This window comes from Balearica regulorum, chromosome 4, assembly GCF_011004875.1.
Source record: "Balearica regulorum gibbericeps isolate bBalReg1 chromosome 4, bBalReg1.pri, whole genome shotgun sequence".
Taxonomy (NCBI): domain Eukaryota; kingdom Metazoa; phylum Chordata; class Aves; order Gruiformes; family Gruidae; genus Balearica; species Balearica regulorum.
Window position 1 is genome coordinate 1,457,059 of NC_046187.1, and position 17,578 is coordinate 1,474,636.

General features: G+C 50.6%; 1 protein-coding gene across 1 annotated transcript; it reads right to left on the reverse strand.

The window, feature by feature from the left end:
- Window positions 1-9,837: 9,837 nt before the first annotated feature.
- Window positions 9,838-12,310, reverse strand: NPFFR2 (neuropeptide FF receptor 2). Its single transcript, XM_075750696.1, has 3 exons — window positions 11,984-12,310; window positions 11,210-11,309; window positions 9,838-10,669 (listed from the first exon to the last, which is right to left on the reverse strand). The coding sequence occupies exons 1-3, from the start codon at window positions 12,297-12,299 to the stop codon at window positions 9,838-9,840; spliced, it is 1,248 nt and encodes a 415-aa protein (XP_075606811.1). The 5' UTR covers window positions 12,300-12,310.
- Between the last annotated feature and the right edge of the window lie 5,268 nt (window positions 12,311-17,578).

Consider the following 17,578-nt stretch of genomic DNA (forward strand, 5'->3'; position numbering starts at 1 on the left):
CTGCCGCGTACGTGCCAGCGGTGCCGAATTGGCTGTTCCCTCGGCACGTATCCTGCGCGGGGGTGATCAGCGTGGGTCACCATTCTGTCTTTTCTGGTGGGGAAGGACGCAGCGTTTTGAAACAGAATCAGCGCTTGAAGGCTATTGTGAGGGTGGTTCAAAACAAGGCGCTTTTTTTGCTGCATATATACAAAAGCAGCAACCGTCACCCTTGAAACTCCCCGCCTTGCCTAGTTGAAAAGTTGGAGTAACTCAGGAAACAATAGTGTCCTGTAAGAAATATCTACAACTGGCAGTCTGGCTCAGGGGATGTGGGGAGCCTAGTCCCTGAAACATTACATTAACACACGGGGCTTTTTCTCCTTGTTTTTTCACTGCTGTGCAAATCTAAACCACGCAGGCTATTTCCAGAGCGAGCTGCTTTTCCCCTTCAGATGATCGGGATCACCGTGGTATAAATATTCCCTTTTTCCCTCTTCCAGAGCCTGAGTTCAAGAAGCTGATAGACTAATCGTCAAATTCAGACCTCGTGGCTTAATTGAGTGTCCTCTGTACAGAGTCCCTTAGCTCGCTGCTCACACGGGGATTGAACAAGTGAAGGCCGTACTGAGTATTATACCGGGGCTAAAGCCTTTCTCGTTGCCCATACCAAAACCAAGCTGATGGTGCTATGGTTTTGTCTACTCTTCTGCTAGCAAAGCGTTATTAGATGGATATAACCTCCTCTTTCACGAGGAAGATAAGTGCATCAGTGTAACTTCATTAGGTGCATCCAGGACCCATTTACCCAGCTGAAGAGGTGTGATTTTTCTGTTCACAAGTCTGGCAGTGGTTATTTTGAAGAGTGGCAAAACAGTCCCCCAGCTGGAATTCTTTCTCTGTGAGCGGGACATTTAAGGCCACGGAAAAACCTCAACGCTCTGTGTGCTGTGCTCGTGCTGCTTAGTATTTTCTTGCTCGGAGACGAGCTGAGCTGCTGTCGCTGCAAGTGCCACCTCGCCTGGGGAGCTGTGTGCTTCCTGCAGCTATTTACAGCCTGACACACCAAACCACGTTGGTGCCTCCCGTACTGTCTCGGGTGTTTGTGGCAGCGTGCTTTATGTGCGTCATCAGGTGGGAATATTCTGCTTGTTCCAGACTGGCCCCACGGAGCGTTGCTGAAAGTTTAGGCTTGTCAGCTTAAAAGTTTGATTTGAAAAGTGGCTAAAATAACATGTGGGTTTGTCAAACTGGTGCTTCTGTGCACAGCATGACAGTCTGTGTTTTCTATTTGGGGTGCTCAGCAATTTGTAGTCCAGATAATTTAACGTCCTACGTTCGGCCCAGCAGATCACAAAGTCTATTACGTGAGTATTTATTCTTTATTTTCCTTTGTGATAGCTTAATGTCCCAACTGCCACCAGCAATTTCTTAATTTCTTTTTGAGAAAACCAAATTACACAGGCACGTTGAAAAGGGGACGGTAATTTTGTTTAGAGAGGATAGTGCTGACGGATTAGTCTGCCTGTGCGACCTAAGTACTGCAATATCCGCAGAGCCCACGAGGAGACTAGTCAAATATGATTAGATGAAATGAAGTTAATTCATTAAAGAGGTTTTTTGATTTGCACATCAGCCACCAAATATGAGAATTTTGCTTCAAATCTTGTCACAGTTTTCTGGTGATTGCTCGGGTTGTTTTGAAAGTCTAAATAGCTGGTTTTTTCTAACTGGTGTTTTAAATTTTTATAGAGTGACAAGTGGGAAAGTGGGGAAAAACCCCCACGAGTGTTATTAGCAAATGCTTTTAAGATCCGCGGATCGGTCACACGCCAATGGACCCGACCGGTTCGAGGCTGTATTTTCCACTTGGTAACACCTCCTCCATTTTTGGAATCTGCTTTTGAATGGTATCAGAACGAAAATGTTAATTTCAATACTTAATGAAATAATGTCAGAACATTTGCCTTTCAGAAACTGGCCAGGCAGACCGCTGGGAAAATCTGTTACTCTGCCCCTCGAAAGCATCGTTCAAATCAACATTTTTGTGATGAAATAGCTCAACCTTAACAGAACACATACAGTGAGTTTAGGCGAAAATACTGCCTGGTGCTAGCAACAGAGAGCCTGTCAAGGAATAAAGCTGTGTCCAAGTACCGCTACGGTTTTAACCGGAGACGGCTCCGTTTCATATTGAGTCGCAAAATCCGCTACTGCGCGTGGAGCAGCGCGTTAACCTTCTACTTACGCAGATGGGCACGTTCAAATCTTTAGTTCACAGACAAGAAAAAAATCCATCTGAAACTTCCTACGCTTCAGTTCTTATTCCAGATGGTAATTGCAAAGACTAGGAGAAACTTCCACAGCCGGAGAAACCTTATCGTTCGTTTATCAGCCCTAACGCTGGCTGGCGGAGCTGGACTGGGGCGGGGTAGCCGCCTCTCCGCAGGGGCTGGAGCGATGCTGGGGAGCCCAAGCCATCAGGCGCGGCATAAAATCCTGCGACGCCTCGGCAGACGGTTTGAGGCATTAGCTGGGCAGCCTTTTTGCCTTTTTAAAGTCCCCTGTAAGCGTAAGGAGTTCAGCCGCCGTTCTGGCTGAACACACTCGCTTCTCAGCGCTAAATTCGGCAACCAAAATACGGTAGGTATGAGCCGTGCCTGCTACTCGGTATTTCCCGTAACAAAAGTCAAAAACAAATGTGGTTTTGGATTGAATAACTTGAAATAACTTTTAAAAATCGCTTTTTTCTTCAATTTTTCCTGTTTGTTTGTTTGGATAATGAAATTCCCTCTCTGGAAGCGTGTGAAGGTCTTGCCGCAGTGGGCTGTCAATCCGCTCAGCTGCAGTTCTTATAAGTGCCCTGGGACGGTAAGAGCCCCGTTGGGTCGGAGATGGGCTGCAGTTACCAAATTAAGCCAGGGCAGAGTGTAACGACTGGGCTTGTTCCTATCTGGGATTCTTTTCCTTTCCACCTGACAGCTTTTTGGCAAAAGGAGGCAGGCGGGGAAGCGCTAGGCGGGGAATTTTGACTGCTTGCTCTGACAGCGCCAGGTCAGGCTGTCCAGCGAAGGTACACGCGTGTGAACGCGTTTTTTCCTTTGGGCGCGAGTACCTGTGGCGGTTGGCGCGTGTGGCGGTTTAATCCCCAGGCATAAAACCGATTTAGCCGGCAGTTAGAGGGCTGCTCTGATTTGGGGCCCATAGCTCCAGGATCTGCTGAGGAGCTTTGTGCACGGACGGTTCTTTCTGCTCGCTCTGCGACAGAGGTGCAGAGACCGGGTTTGGGTGCAGAGCCAGCTCAACCGCCGCCTCTCTGCCGACAAAGGCGTAAAACACTTCAAAGACACGATTCTATTATTATTTTTGTGCTGTTGACCTCGTAGGTGCCTTTTAGATTTGCGGGCGCTGCTAGCTACGGGTGTGCGGAGACGCGCCGGCCACCGGTTCCTCCCGTCTCCCTTCGGCCAGGAAGGCGCCGTTCTTTCCTTGCCAGTGCAAATCGTTCTCGGATTTCTACGAAGCATCAAAGCTATAAAGCTTTGGTTGGTATTAAGATGGACTGTCCTCTTTTTCTGTTTGTTTAATGCACGTTATAGCAAGCCAAGGATTTGAAGCCAGTCAAGTTGTGGTGGCTTAACCCGACAGGCAGCTAAAACAACCGTGCGGCCCTTTGCCCGTGCTCAGCTAGTTTCACAAAGGCAAAAAGCGACCAGAAAAGCAGGAGGAAATAAAAGAAATGTAGACCAGAATCCAGACGGGGCGAAGGCGTGAGTACGGCTGGCAGGAGCGTGCTTCGCAGGAGCAGCAGGGTTTGCCGTGCGAGCAAGAGTTGCGCTAAATCAGAGGAGAATCCCCTGCGAGGGGTCAGGCTCTGCCGGAGCCCGATGCTTTCTCCGTCCTTTTGGAGCCGGTGCCGTCGCCAGCGCCGCTCCTGCTCCAGCCCAAGAGCCTTCTCCGGTACGCTGCGCTCCTTCTCACGCCGGCGCTTGGCTCCCACTCCTCTTTGCTGCAGCTGAGCACCATTCTTTGCAATTCGGAGCGCCTCGGCTCTCCTAAAGCTCAGTAACGCAAATGATTTGGAACTTTAAGACCTTAATAGCTGCCCGTGACTGTTGTTCTTATTTGGAAGACTGGAAATAATTCTTAATTAGATTGCAGAAGTGTTTTGCAAAAATTTTCCCTTTTTCTGCTGATAGATCTTCTGTTACTCTGAATTTCCAGGTATTCCTTTATGTCATACTGCCATACTAATTTCTCTGACAATCCTTTGGTCCATGCTCAGCCCAGGCTTTGTTGAGGCCTCTTTGGCCTCTGAAACGTAACGTCCGCAGAGGCGACTCGTCGGTTAACGGGTGTGATTCGCAACTGGGAGGATTCATTCTGCGTCCGTGCAGCGTTCCTTGCGTGCACGGGATCCCTTCCTCGCCGGACGGGTGGGCGCGGGTGCGCGCGTGTGTCAGGCTGGTGACCGACCGCAGCGAGTAACCGCTTGGTGTTCAGGTTTTAATAAATTATTGCAAGGGCAGAGCGAGAAATGCTCGGGCAGGACCTGTCCCGGCCGAAACGCCGTGGAACTTACAGTCAGCCTTCGTCCAGGGACTTGATGCGAGGCGTTCCTAGCCAGGACAAAGCAGCCTTGTGTTCTGCTCCTCCCGTGCCCGGCGCGACGGTCAGCGCGTGAGTTCGACCCTTACGACTCGTGTAGCGCTAAAGGAAGTACGTAAGTACGCAGATGCCCCCTCTCCCGAAGGTGTCTGGGCGTCGGATGGCGGATTGCCATCTGTCCGTCGGAGGTGTCGGTGCAGCGCCCAGATGAACCTTGGCAGAGGTGCCAGGAGAGCTGTCGTGACGCTCATCTTCGTCTGACAAAAGGGGCTACGTCTTTCTAAAAGCCGGTGTTTTCAGTGAGAATCACATTTTCCTTCCAACTATACCACCACTCAAAGAAAAAAAAAAAAAGAGAATGCGTGAGGTTTTTAAAATTTATGGATGACGTGTATCGATTGTGAGGGAGAAACTTAAAATTGTCTCGAAGCGCAGGATTCCCACTACGCCAGCGTGAACTCAGACGGCCTGAAGTGCAATTAGCAGTTCCGTTATCGGTCTCCGCTTTACAGTTTTCTCATCGCTGCTCTCCCGACGGTATTGCCGGGTACCTGAAGTGACATGGCTTCTCTCTGAAATTCCTCTCCACCTTCTCTGCAGGAATTGCTTGACAATTGCACGCGTTGCTGCTTGTGAAGACTTTTTGACGCTCTTTGTCTTTTTTAATTTAGAAAGGAGTTTTAAGATCAACAAGAGCAGCTTACAAAGCCAGGCTTCAGCGCCGTATGTTTTTCTTTTGGAGTCAAGAGCTTGTGAAGAAGTTGATGTTGTCTAATAGTACTTTAGAGGAAAACTTTTCTCGTTTAGTTTGGTAAACAAAAACAAGCAGTGGAAAGGCAAACAACACAGTGGCATCATTGCAAAGGATTTTGACACATTTGTTACTGCATAATTTGCTTTATTCCCTTGATATTCTGCTGGCTTCGGATCATTTCATTTTAATGACCTGTTTTTTTCACTATCCAGCAACACTGTTTACTTTCCTTGTCAGGGTAATTCTGCCAATTAACGTCCTCTTTTTTTTTTTTTATTTTTTTTTTCTTTTTTTTTTCTTTTTTTTTTTTTTTTTTTTTCTTTTTTAACATCAGCTTAATTTTTCATAATGTTGTCTTTACCTTCTGGCAGAAATTGTAGCTGTTTGCTGCTTATTCTCAGCAGAACGGGAGAGCAGTAAGACTCTCCTGGAGGACCACGCATTTCCTGCCAAGGTTCCCAGATTCACAGGGTGTTCGCTATACGTGGGGTTTGAATCGTTTGAGCGTCGATGCCGATGACAAGTTCTGTTCATTTTTCAAATGAGACAGGCAATGAAATATTTGGGTTTCGGAAGATGGCAAAACTGTCCCGTAATTCCCAGCAGCAGGGCGGTGAGTCGCTCTCCCCGGGCAGCGTGCGGGTTCCTGACGAGAAACGCTCCTTGCACCCAAAAGCTCCCGTCGGAAGGGCGGCGGGTGAGTCGCGAGGTCCGTTCGGCGAAGGGAAGCGAAGGGCCGGGAACGCGGTCGGGGCCCCCGGCCAGGCTATGGGCACGGAGGTTTTCCTGCCGTTTGGGGAGCCCAGGGGATGAACCCTTGGTTATTTCCTCAGCGAAGAAAAGTGTGCCGCTGAGCGCTGCCGAAGGGGAGGTCAGGGAATTGTTTCTGCGCGGCCTCCGCGACTCGGGCGCGTGTGGTCAAAGACTCGATTTCTTGTTAATGGACGAGCCAGGAGGGACTGACAGCGGTTGCCGGGTTTTTAACGCCTGTAAGCGGTGGCTGCCGGACGAGAGCAAAACCACGTCTCTGGAGGCTTCTCCTCTGCCCTCGGAAAGGACGAGGCTCGTTCAGCTCTTCCGAAGGTCTTGCTCGGCCATCGCGGTCCCTGCCCCCAAGTCTGGAAGACCCGTGTTGTGGAGCAGCGATGTGGGGGTGAGGAAACACACGGTGCTGCTCCGCAGGGGAGCCGTTCCTTCCATCGCAGCGCTCGGGAACCGCTGGCAAATTACTTCAAGGCAGTACTGAGGGAGGGAGGGATGCGTGTGACACCGCCGCGGGTTTGGTGACGCCCGGGTCGCTGCATCTGTTGGGGAGGTGGTCGCTGCTGCTGCGCTCGGTGTTTGCCAACTGAGAGCGTTCCTCCAACTACGGCACAGGAAGATTTACGCCACGGGTAAACCACTTATGCTCCCGGCTTTCAGAGGTTTATTAAAATTGCGAAGAGGAGGCGTAGCTGTAGGAAATGTTTTCTTCCTCTTTGTTCCTTTTTTTGTTTTGTTCTCCCCTTGAATTGCCAACGTGTCTACGGTCATTGTTGAGACTGAAGACTGTAAGAAAGCTCTGTTTTAACATGATCTTTTTCCTATTCCGGGCAGTTTCTTTCTGATGTCAATAAAGAGCTCTTGACGCAACCGGTATTGGTTTCGTGTTATTTTTGTCATAGGGAAAGTTTTCTTTTGAGAGTTTTGTCTCTTCCAGTAACTACCCACTCCCCCTTCGTCATTCTTGGTGTTTTCCCCAAGAGACGCTCACCCAGTTCCACGGCCCCCTCAGATCTGGTGACGACACTGTCGTATAGCTGGCTTGCTCGGCTGCGTTACATCTGTAGGTAGCCTAGAAATGTCCAGTAAAACCCACACCGAAAAAAAAAATCGAAATGTATTCACAATAATTTAAAAATGCCCTTCCCTGGAACAGCTGGGTCTGTTTGCCACTAGAGCCTTTTCTTAAAACGCTCTCAGGCCCAAATGTAGCTCAAGAACTATGTTGACAGGTTTCAGTTAGGGATTTGTGGACTTGGATTTCCAGGTTCTCTAACAATAATGTCGAGGTGTTTGTGTGTGAGCAGAGCAGGCCCAGCAGATCAATCAAGGGCGTTTAGGCTAACGGGGGTCCGTGGGAAGCGTAAGCGTTCAGGAGTGACGCGACCGGGCAAGTTACAAAACGCGAGACTCTGGAAACCTGGTACCTCACACGTGACGAAGGATGTTTGATTCTGATTCCGTTTCAGCGTGGGAGGTATATGATTTTTTTATTTGGGTTTTTGTTGATAAATGATAACTGGATCTGTCGTGCCGTGAGGTCTGCGGCCCTCGGAGCCGTGGGTTCTACATCGTGAACGCTGCTGACCCTGAGGACAAGCAAGTGCTCTGAAGTTCCCTGTACGGATCCCATATTGAAAACGAGCGTCTAGTGGAGTACCGGATACTCGAGGTTTTTCATCAGCCACTTCACGCCGCTGACAAAGTCATTCAGGTATGTCTTAAAAGCCGGTTCGGGAGCGTCCTGGGCAGGAACTGCAGAAACCAAAGCAGAGACCCAGGTCTGCTCCCGCTTTTGTGAAACAAACGGGTGCTGGGAGAACCTCGGGCCTTGAATAGAGACGTAAAGCGGACAAAGTCCTCTCGCTGGGGACTGTCCCGACCCAGGTGCGGGACCTTGCACTTGGCCTCGTTGAACCTCGTGAGGTTCGCACGGTCCCGCTCCTCGTGCTGTCAGACGGCCGAGGACTGGACGGAAGGGGTGCGGGAAGCGTGGCATACCCGCAGCTCCGAAAACCTTTGCGGTGGGGTTTTCAACAGAGCGTGGCAGGATCAGGCAGTCGTATTGGATGAGATCCTTTGAAAATCCTAGTCTAGACAAAATGCATTATAAAAACCTTCTGCCAAATCAGAGCTGTTCCCGCAGCTTTTCTGCCCGTTTCTTCCCAGACCTTTTCCTTATTTTCCGCTGTTCGGAAAGGAATGTGCTTTGGGATAACACAGTTTGAAAAGTTGTCAGTTTTCCTTAACTGGGCAAATCTGTCACGATCTGCAAGGTTCTCCAGTTCACGTGAAGAAGGACCGCAGTCTGACGAGCGAGGGTGCCGCCTCATCCTTTCCCGGCACGTGGCCCCGCAGCCCCTCTCGGGATAAGGGGCGGCGTGCTCGCGCCGTGCAGCGGAGCTGCGTAGGCTGGTCTGTGCGCCGACCCGCGTTCCTCGCTGACGTCGGGAGCCTCCGTGAGATGCTGCCAGGGTTGCTGTCTGTGCACGCTGAGCTCCGTCGGATTGAACGAGCCCCACAAGTGGTTTTTCTCCTCCTAGCGCTGAAGTCGCAGTCTCTTTGGGTGACTTACGTCTCCCCAAAAATAGAATTGAGTTCCCCCCCAAAAAACGTACCACAAACGCCATTTTTCATCCTTTATTTCTCAAATTTCCACACCTCTTTATTTGCCTAGGTGCAACAATAATTAATATCACGGAATTATCGAGGGGGGCAACCAGAAAGGGGGGTAAGTGGAGCGTGACCGAAGATGCTTTCTCGCCGTCGTTTGGGCAGGAACCGGTTGGCCTTCCGCACATCGAGGCAGGAGCAACGCGAGCGCGACCACGGGAAGAGCCGGGAACTGGTGAGTTCCGTTCCAGTACCCAGCCTGTATCGCCAGTGTTTGCGTCAACGAGAGTTATAGAATAACGGGTTGGCGAGCGCCGGGAGCAGGCTTACGCTTCGCAGAAGAAGCCACAAGAGTGGTACCGAGGACCCATTGCCAACAAAGAGAAATCTATGTTAAATCAAAGTAGCGAGATTATTGGATTAGTCTTGCTTTTAGCAGAGGACTTTTTTTTTTATAAATCTCATTAGCAGGGATTTTGGTCTAGAGATGAAATTATTTCTTAATCTTCCGGGGGACGCCCTCAGCCCCACCGAGCCCTGGGGTGGGGGGCACACGCTCAGGGCCCTGGCGAGTCCGGTGGTTCCCTCCTGTGTCCAGCTCCGCAGTCTGGCTGGATGCTACGCACGGCAGCGACGTTTTCGTCGTCTGGTATCAGAAGAAAATTGCAGGTATTAACAAGAACTAGCCTTACGCGCTGAAACGTTACCGTAAATATTGTTCGAGCGGCCCCGTCTCAACTCCTCTGAGATTCACAGAAGCAAACGAGCGAATGTTCTCTTCATCGGCGAGCATCCAGAGTGATCGTATCCAAGTCAATAATCACGGTTCCCTTTTTTGCTGCCGTTAGGACAAAGGGAAGGTAATCCCATTTTAATCACGTCTTTGCTCCAGCGTGGTGCAGGAGCCGCGGGTGATCGCTGACTGCGGGCCGGTAGCCGTAAGGGCTGATATTTGGTTTCCTACTCGTATCAAACGCTCAAATATCATGCAAGCTGCGTACCTCCTTCAAAACAGAAACGCCCCGGCGTTTTTGTCAGAAAGGGCTTACGGAGCGTGAGTTTCACGACACAATAAACAAACTCTGCTAGGCGTAAATCGTTCAGGCAGTTCCTAGCACGTTTCACTTAATCCCGTCACCGCGGGGCTCTTCTAGATCCTCCATTATCAAATCCTGCTGGTTATTCACCCAATTTCCTTTCTTAACTGCCTTCCCTTCGTTTCGAGCAGCTCGATCCTGGCGCGGCCGGGAGTTGGCGGCTGGCGAAATGGCGTTGCTTTGGCCTTGCTGAGAAGAGACCTCCCTCCGCACGATCTCCCTGAAGCAGAGCTGAAGTTTAAAGGCTGCCCGAAAGCCTCGGCGAAAGTTTTCGTTAAAGAAACCGTAGATGATGGGGTTGACGCTGCTGTTGAAAAAGGCCAGCCAGTGAGCAAAGGGGTAGATGTAAATGTTGATGATCTGCAGCTGGAGATCCGACAGGTTGGCGTAGTCCGAGAGCATCATCAGGGTCCACAAGGGAAGCCAGGACAGGGTGAAAAGCAAAGCCACGATAATGAGCATTTTGACGACTTTTTGCTTCTTCTTAGACGCGCCGTGCCGCTGCTCCCGGCTGTGCTTCCCCGCCGCGGGCACGGCTGTGTTGAAGAGAGCAATGCTCACCCGAGCATACATGATGACAATGAGCGACAGGGGAGCCAGATAGATGTTGGCAAACAGAACCGTCGTATAGATCCTCCTCATTCCCGGGTCGGGCCAGTCCTCCCGGCACCAGTATACGGGGCGGGTTTCGTTCCCGTAGCCAAGGATCACCCTGAAATGCTTCTCTTCTTGTACCCGCAGCATCACCGCGGAGGGACACATGATCGCGACGGCCAGAAACCAGATGACCGCTATAATGACGAGCGCAGTCGAAACGGTGAGCTTCTGCTTAAACGGGTAAACGATGCAGCGAAACCTGTGGCAAAGACACCCGGGGACAGATGGGGAGAAGCCGTTCAAGGAGTGCTTCGTCAAACAGGCAAGCACGCGTACGCTGTTTAAATCGCGGGGTTTTAAAAACGTACGGATGGAATCATCTCCTCATCCTGCATAAAGCAGTGGAATCGCGTTTTGTTGCTCCCTTTAAGAGCTGTGTTGGTAAAAACAATCCCAAAAAAGGTCACATTTGTCGCTAAAGTTTCCTTATTTTGATCTGTCTCTGGATCAGCCTGCTGCCGCTTCCATTAACCACAGCGGGTACCAGCGTCGCTGCAGCCCAGCTTAATGGCTCCGGAACAAAGCAACACACGGCAGCCGGGCTGCGCCGGTTTTAAGAACGTAGGAGCAAATTGCTACGGCTGCTCTTGAGAGTCGGCCGCGTTTTGTTTCGCTTAGCTAAACAGCCTTAGGAGCAACACGCGCCTAGCGTATCGCAGTGCGTGCGGATTGCTGAATTGGGCTCCGCGTGGCCGGAGGGAGGGGAAAGCGGCAGTGTGCGGTCTCTGCATCACCTTACCTATCCACGGCAATGGCAACTAGCGTGAAGACGGAGGCAGACACGGAGATTCCTTGGACCATCCCGCTCATCTTGCAAACCAGGCTCCCAAACGGCCACCCTGGAAGGAAACAGGCCATTGAGATTGCCTCCCTCTCGCCGCAGCGCGATGCTTATATACCTAAGAGGAAATTTCCACCCCGGCGCTAACGCGTCGGGCCGTAACGGGGGTTAGGGGGACAGAGCCTGTGCGAACAAAGGCTTCGCCCGACGCCTTGGGTGAGTTTCTGACGTTCCAAAAAACAGCAAAGTAACCGTTAATGGCGTAACGTCCCGTTACGACGAGATCTCAAGACGAGACAGGGCATCGACCGCTACGGTTGATCGTTCTCTGCACCTGGCTCGTAGCATCGGCCAGGTCTCCCCAGACATGTAACCTGGTAGTGGGACAATCCCTCCCTACAGACGGGGGACGTGGCAGTCGGCAAGGGCAGCCCCAGGCGGAGGGCGGGTGGAGGCTTGTCTTCCTCGCGGTGACCCCCAGGGACTTGCCAGGCCCGCGGAGCCCCCCCCGCCCCCCCTTGAGGTTTTGCCCCTTGAGCCCAGCACGCAAGATGAGGGGCATCCAAACTCGCCCCAAGCTCCCCTAAAGAAGTTGGTTTCTGTATGCCACGGATGGAGTTGAGGAGCCATCGGAGCGCATCGCGGTCACGCGCACCCGGCTCGGGGGGTCCTCGGGGGGGGCCCCGGCGCTCGGACGCGCGGGCCAGTCCCCCTCGAGCTCTTCCAGCCTACCTGCAATGATGTTGTCCAGGAGGGTGGTGGGCATGCAGAAGATTCCCACCAGCAGATCGCTGACAGCCAGGTTTAAGATGAAGAGGTTGGTGACTGTACGCATACGTTTGCTCCGCAGGACGATAAAGCAAACCACGCCGTTGCCAACCATGCAGAGCAGGAAGATCAAGAGGTAGGAGACGATGAAGACAGCCGCCACGGAAGGCTGATGAAGGTAGAAGCCCACATAGGAGACGTTGCCTTCTAAGTAGAGGTACTTGTACGTCCCGTTATAATTCAGCGCTTGAGGCCAATCGAATGACGAGTTCGAGTCCATTTTCCTCCTCGCGTTGTAATGTGCCTTAAAGGATATTTTTGAAAAGGTCATTTCAGTATGCTGGAAATGGACCTGAAGAAACGCGCCCGGTTTGGAGATACCGTGTGCTGAAACACGTGCAACGCTTAGCTGTACTCACCCCTCCGTGGCTGCCTTCCACAGCCCCGTGGTCGGAGCCTCCCCAGACAGGACAAGCACCAACACCATCAGTTTGATTTTACAACCCGGGCGTAAAAAGTGACCGATAAGACGGCTGAAGGTTTTTTTCCTTCTGCAGGGTCTGTGAATTAAGTCCTTCCTTTCCCAAAGGGGAGGAAAGCAAGGCAGGGTGTCAGCTGGCCTGTTGTATTGTGCCAAGTAAACAAACCAGCAACCTGAACAGTTTATTTCGAGAAAAAGGGGTTTCAGCTGCCCCCCCCCAGCCCCTGGGATTCCCCCGTCCGCGGGCATCGCTGGAAGGCGACGTTCTGCCGTCACTGCTCCCCGTAGGGCAGCCCTCTCCCCGGGAACAGAAAATGAGGGTCAGGTACCAAGGCCGACAGGACGGGTGGTTTTTCTTCGTTCTTCTTGCTGGGTTTTACTTCAGAGAGTTTCTGATTTACCTTCTGTCTCTGCCTGGTGTTCCTCGATAGATTGACTCACACCTTGTTCTCAGGAAAGCGTTGCAGCTCTTCTGTATTTTGCTTGTCGGTGACATTTAACAACATAAAGGTCTGTGTTTTACCTTTCAGGTAGCAGGCGCAGCGAAAAATATTTATTCTGATATGCCCCAGGTACGGAACAAAGAGAGTAGTGGGGAAAAAAAGTCATTTTCTGGTGTCTTCTGCCTTTTTAGAAGTCAGCAGCAATACAATGTTTGCGATGGGTCTGTATTTTTACGTTTTCGTTAAATTGTCTGCACATTAAGGTAGGCGGACAAGAATCTGAAATTTCTTGCCAAAAACCGGCTGCTTGTGTGCTTTAGGGAAATACAGGCAAGCTAGCCGTGGGAGCTGGGTACTCGCTTTGGCCGTCCTTACGGGGAAAGACCGTCCGTATGGGGTTTACTCAATGAATTTCAAAACGATTGAAAATATTTTAGTTCAAATGCATCACGTGCCAAATGCTTTAACTAGCCAGAGATGGGAGTCATCTGCTTTGGAGATCGTTTTACTGCCGGTTTTGTAATTCAGGCAAGGCAGCGGGCACCGGTGCGTTTGCCCACAAACGTGCCCGAGATGAAGAGCGTCAGCAGGATCCCCGCAGAGAGACTGGCCGGGAGCGGTTTACCCTCTTGCTTTAATCGCGGATCTGGAGCTGCGCTTTAGCAATCCCCGGAGATGCTGTGTCGCTCAAACCCCACGTAAAGCCCAGCAGCTCCCGCGCTCCCTTTGGGCCTCGTCGTCCCCCCAAAATAATACCTTTCTATTATTATTCTTATTACTGTTATTGTAAATTAACACTAATTTTCTTCTGCACCCCTGTGTTTGCCAGAGGTGGTGCTTTAAGAAGGACGCTCCAGGTCGGGCCAGACGGCTTTGGCCTCACGCTGTGCCGGTCCCCAGGACCGACAGGACCGGTGCTGCGACGAAGCAGCCCCGCAGAGGAGACGGAGCTGGCTTCCCTTCCTCGCCTTCCTTCGTCTGGCTCTTCGAGGGGGAAACGTTCCGTGTCGTTCCGGGGGAGCCTTGCTCCTCCGAGCGGGAAGGAATAGCTAGGGTTCGGATTTGACGGCTGCTTTGCTGCGCTCAGGGGCTACGTGGCCGGTGCTGGGCTCGTCGCACGCGCCGCTTGTTACGCAGGTACGCAGAACAGGCAGCCTCGAGCCCAGGAGTAAAAAAACCCTTGCGGGTTATTGCCGTGCAATTCTAGGGAATGAATTACTTATAACTCTGTGCATAAAACAACTGAAATGATAGCTTACCGCACGCAAAGTAGGAGAAATAATTTTATTGTTGTTTTTTGGATGCCTGTCTCAGATGTCCTCTCATTTTCCGACGATGTTTTGTAACGCAGCAGCTTTCCGTCTTTTCAGTGATGGGCTCTGGAATAGTTTTTGTTTGTAACTGGTAAACAAGAAGTTTTGCAAACAGCCTCGAGGCAAAACCGGAGCTGTGCCCGCTTGTCTGACGCGGTCACGTCCCAGTTCCGCTAATGAAATGTTGCGTCACCGTGGCCGTAGCAAAGCCGGTGGCTTTGCCGTACGAATACCGCGGCTGGCAGGCAAAGGAAAAGGTTCGCAGGTTTTTATTGTGTTGAAGCTGCAGTGGACAAGGAGTGGCTGGAAGGAGAAGTGAAGGCAGTGCCTTGTGTTTTCACAAGGTTCTTGCCAGCTAAAAGGGCCAGTCATAAATAATCGAGAGGGGCACAGAAGACAGAAACCTAAGTCATCTCAGAAAAGGGAAAAAATAATGCAATGCATAAATATTACAAGATGATAAATAAAAGTAATTTGCTTCCACATGGTATTCTGATAAGGGGACGGCCTCCCTATTCCATTTAATATACCAGGGAAAAACCTGCCCACAAGTAAAGCGAGAGCTTCCACGCGTGAGAAACTGCCCAGTGCCACGCGCCGGGTTTTGAAACCCCCGCGGCTCCTACGCTGTCGAAATCCCAGTAACGGCACCTGTACGCAACCGTACCGTGCTAAGTCTCACACCTTAACCAGCACGTTCTCGTGCTGCTGGAGATGGAAAAATCAATTTTCCATTTTTACAATAGCAGTTCCAGGTAACCATGAAGCAAATGCAATGATTTTTATGGTGGCCGCGTGGAGGAAACCCAGTAGCCACCGGAGCCGGCCAACAGTGCTTTGCCTCAGTGGTGCGCGACCGTCGGGTTTTGTTATCGGGATTTTTGTGCGTGTGACATCTCCTCGCAGAACCCTCTGAGGCTTGGGAAGCTGAAACAAAGATCAGGAGCCTTCAGAGACACCAAGAACAGAAGCACGTTACGGTGGAAAAAGAAAATTTCATGTGGTAAGTGCTAAAGAATTTGTCCTTCCCTTGTCCTGAGCGCTGTGCTCAGTAACGGGTCAGCATCCGAAATTTCTCGGAGACCTCAGAAAATGGTAACATCTCTGGCGTGTCGGAAAGTTGGAAAATCCTGCTTGCAAAACGCAGCCACTGAGGGCTGGCAAAAATAGCAGCACCTTGTTCTGGAAGTGCCTTAGAAATCAGGAAGAGACAAATGCATGGGTTATCCTATGCCTCGGTGGATCAGCAAAAGCCATTAACCAGGACAAACAAATTGCTCTTGCCTAAAAAAATGTTAAAAGACCAACCGTGAAGGTTCCCAACTCAGGGAAGTGCTATTAGCAGCTATTTCTAAGAGTTAAGTAGGACACGTAAAGTAGAAGAGACCGGCCACTAGTGAGCCGTGCCGTAACAAAAAGGGATGGTTTGGGAGAAGCAACAGCAGGGCAAGCGCTCCCACGGCCAGCCAGGCACGCGGGGTGCAAAAGACCATTTCCTATGGAAACCAGCTTAAAACCAAAACGCCATCCCCCCGGGACGCACCGCACGGCAGGACAACGCCGCGAGGCGGGAAAAACTCAAGGCACCCCTGATTGCACGGTTGTACAGTGGCCCAGGACCAGGGCTTGGTACCCCAAGACCAGGGGTTGGTACCCCGGTACTGGCCGAGCGGGAGGAGACGACAGCAGCGCGACGAACGAGCACGACAGGCGCCCCAGGAGCACCCGAGCGGGACGGTAGCGGGCGCGATGCACCTCCACGCTGCTGAGCGCTCGGGGCTCGTGTCGCTCCTTGCGTTTAGTTCCGGTTGATTTAATTCAGCACAGGTTTGGAGCTAGTGCAGGAAGCATCAGGGTATAATGTATGCCCTACAGGGAAAAATCGTAAGATTAGGGGCTCGTTTAATCTCAAAAGGTAAGATGCAGTGGTATGTTCTTCCCTTTTGCTCTAAGTTTCAGAAATACTTGATCATGGCGTCATATATTTCAATAGGCCAGACACAGGATGGATGTCACCTTTGCTTTCCCTTCCAGAGAAGGAGCGAGGCTCCGCCAGAGCCCAAGACCAAGTTCAAGGCTGCGGCTCAGGTAAGCGACCAGCCGAAGCGGAGAAGCTGTCGCTCACAAACCGGAGAACCTGGGCTCGACCGAGACGTGCCCCAGACAAAACCACCTTTTCCCCACGTGCAGATTGCATGAGAGCATCGTCCGCTGCTTGGGAACTGGGTGAAGGTATGTTTTAACTTCCTTTGGAACTTAATGGAGCTGCCCACCTAAGCACAAGCGTTCCGTTTCGCTCATGCAAGACTTGAGCTGCAAAGTACGAGCTCTGATTGTGTTTATGAATTAGGAGAAGAGAACTTACTCTTAAAGTACTTTATTTGCTTTTTCATACTTCCAAATTTCTGTGATATTTCATATGAAATACCTCAGAGTGTCTTATCTCAAAATAAGCCACTGAATATCACATGGAAAGGGTAGGCTTTGAGCTGGGAGAAAAGGAGCCGTGAAAGTAAAGCCACACTAAAAATAGCAAGTTATAATAAAAATTTTTTTCTTACTGACATTTACTTGCATGAAAAAAACACATATGCAATGAGAAGCAAATTTCTCATTTTTAAATGGGCAATCCCAAGGAGCTGTACTCATCTTCAAGTTGCACACAGAGCTCTTATGAATGGACTTAAACTGTTTATCCTCCCCAACACTCATTTATCTGCATGGTCTCAGGTGGGACCAAAGAAAATATTTCATCAAAGTATTTGTGGTTGTTTTTTAAAATCTTAAAATTTCTCTCATCCTGTGTAATTATGAAGAACAATGCTATCCGTGGGATTGCCATCATAAACGAAACAAGACATGGTTGCAGATTACTCATCCGCTTGAGCTAGGAATAGAAAATATTTCACTGCAAAGCTGAATCTCTGCTGTACATCAGAAGGTGCTAATGGCAGGTGAGGCATTCATAGCGAGGTGAGTTACTCTGAAATGCATCATTTTTTCCACCCGGCTTAATTCTTTAGGCAATCAAATAATATTACACAATTTTCATGTCAAAGATATATTTTATTTGCACAGTAAATGAGGAAGAGTAAAGCTGAACACTTACTAGCACAGACTCTTGCCCTAGCTAAGTGTTTGCTGCCCTTGGTTATTAGTTGACCTTCAGATGCCCACGTATGATTTCTCTCCTTCCCAGCCCATGCTTGACTCCTGCCTAGGAACATGAAAAACACAACGAACATGAAGTCTTGGAGAACTACAGCCTGGGGTGCTTAGCCACTGCTGGGCCTTGTGTTATTGCTCTTTTCCCTCATGCTTA

What these genes read in the sequence shown, in the direction of transcription:
- NPFFR2 (XM_075750696.1), bottom strand. Translation starts at nt 12,299, where the DNA reads ATGGACTCGAACTCGTCATTCGATTGGCCTCAAGCGCTGAATTATAAC. An exon ending in CCTGGACAACATCATTGCAG is followed by an intron (nt 11,310 to 11,983) that starts GTAGGCTGGAAG and finishes GTTTCCTTCCAG; the next exon opens with GGTGGCCGTTTGGGAGCCTG. An exon ending in GTTGCCATTGCCGTGGATAG is followed by an intron (nt 10,670 to 11,209) that starts GTAAGGTGATGC and finishes TCTTTGCCACAG; the next exon opens with GTTTCGCTGCATCGTTTACC.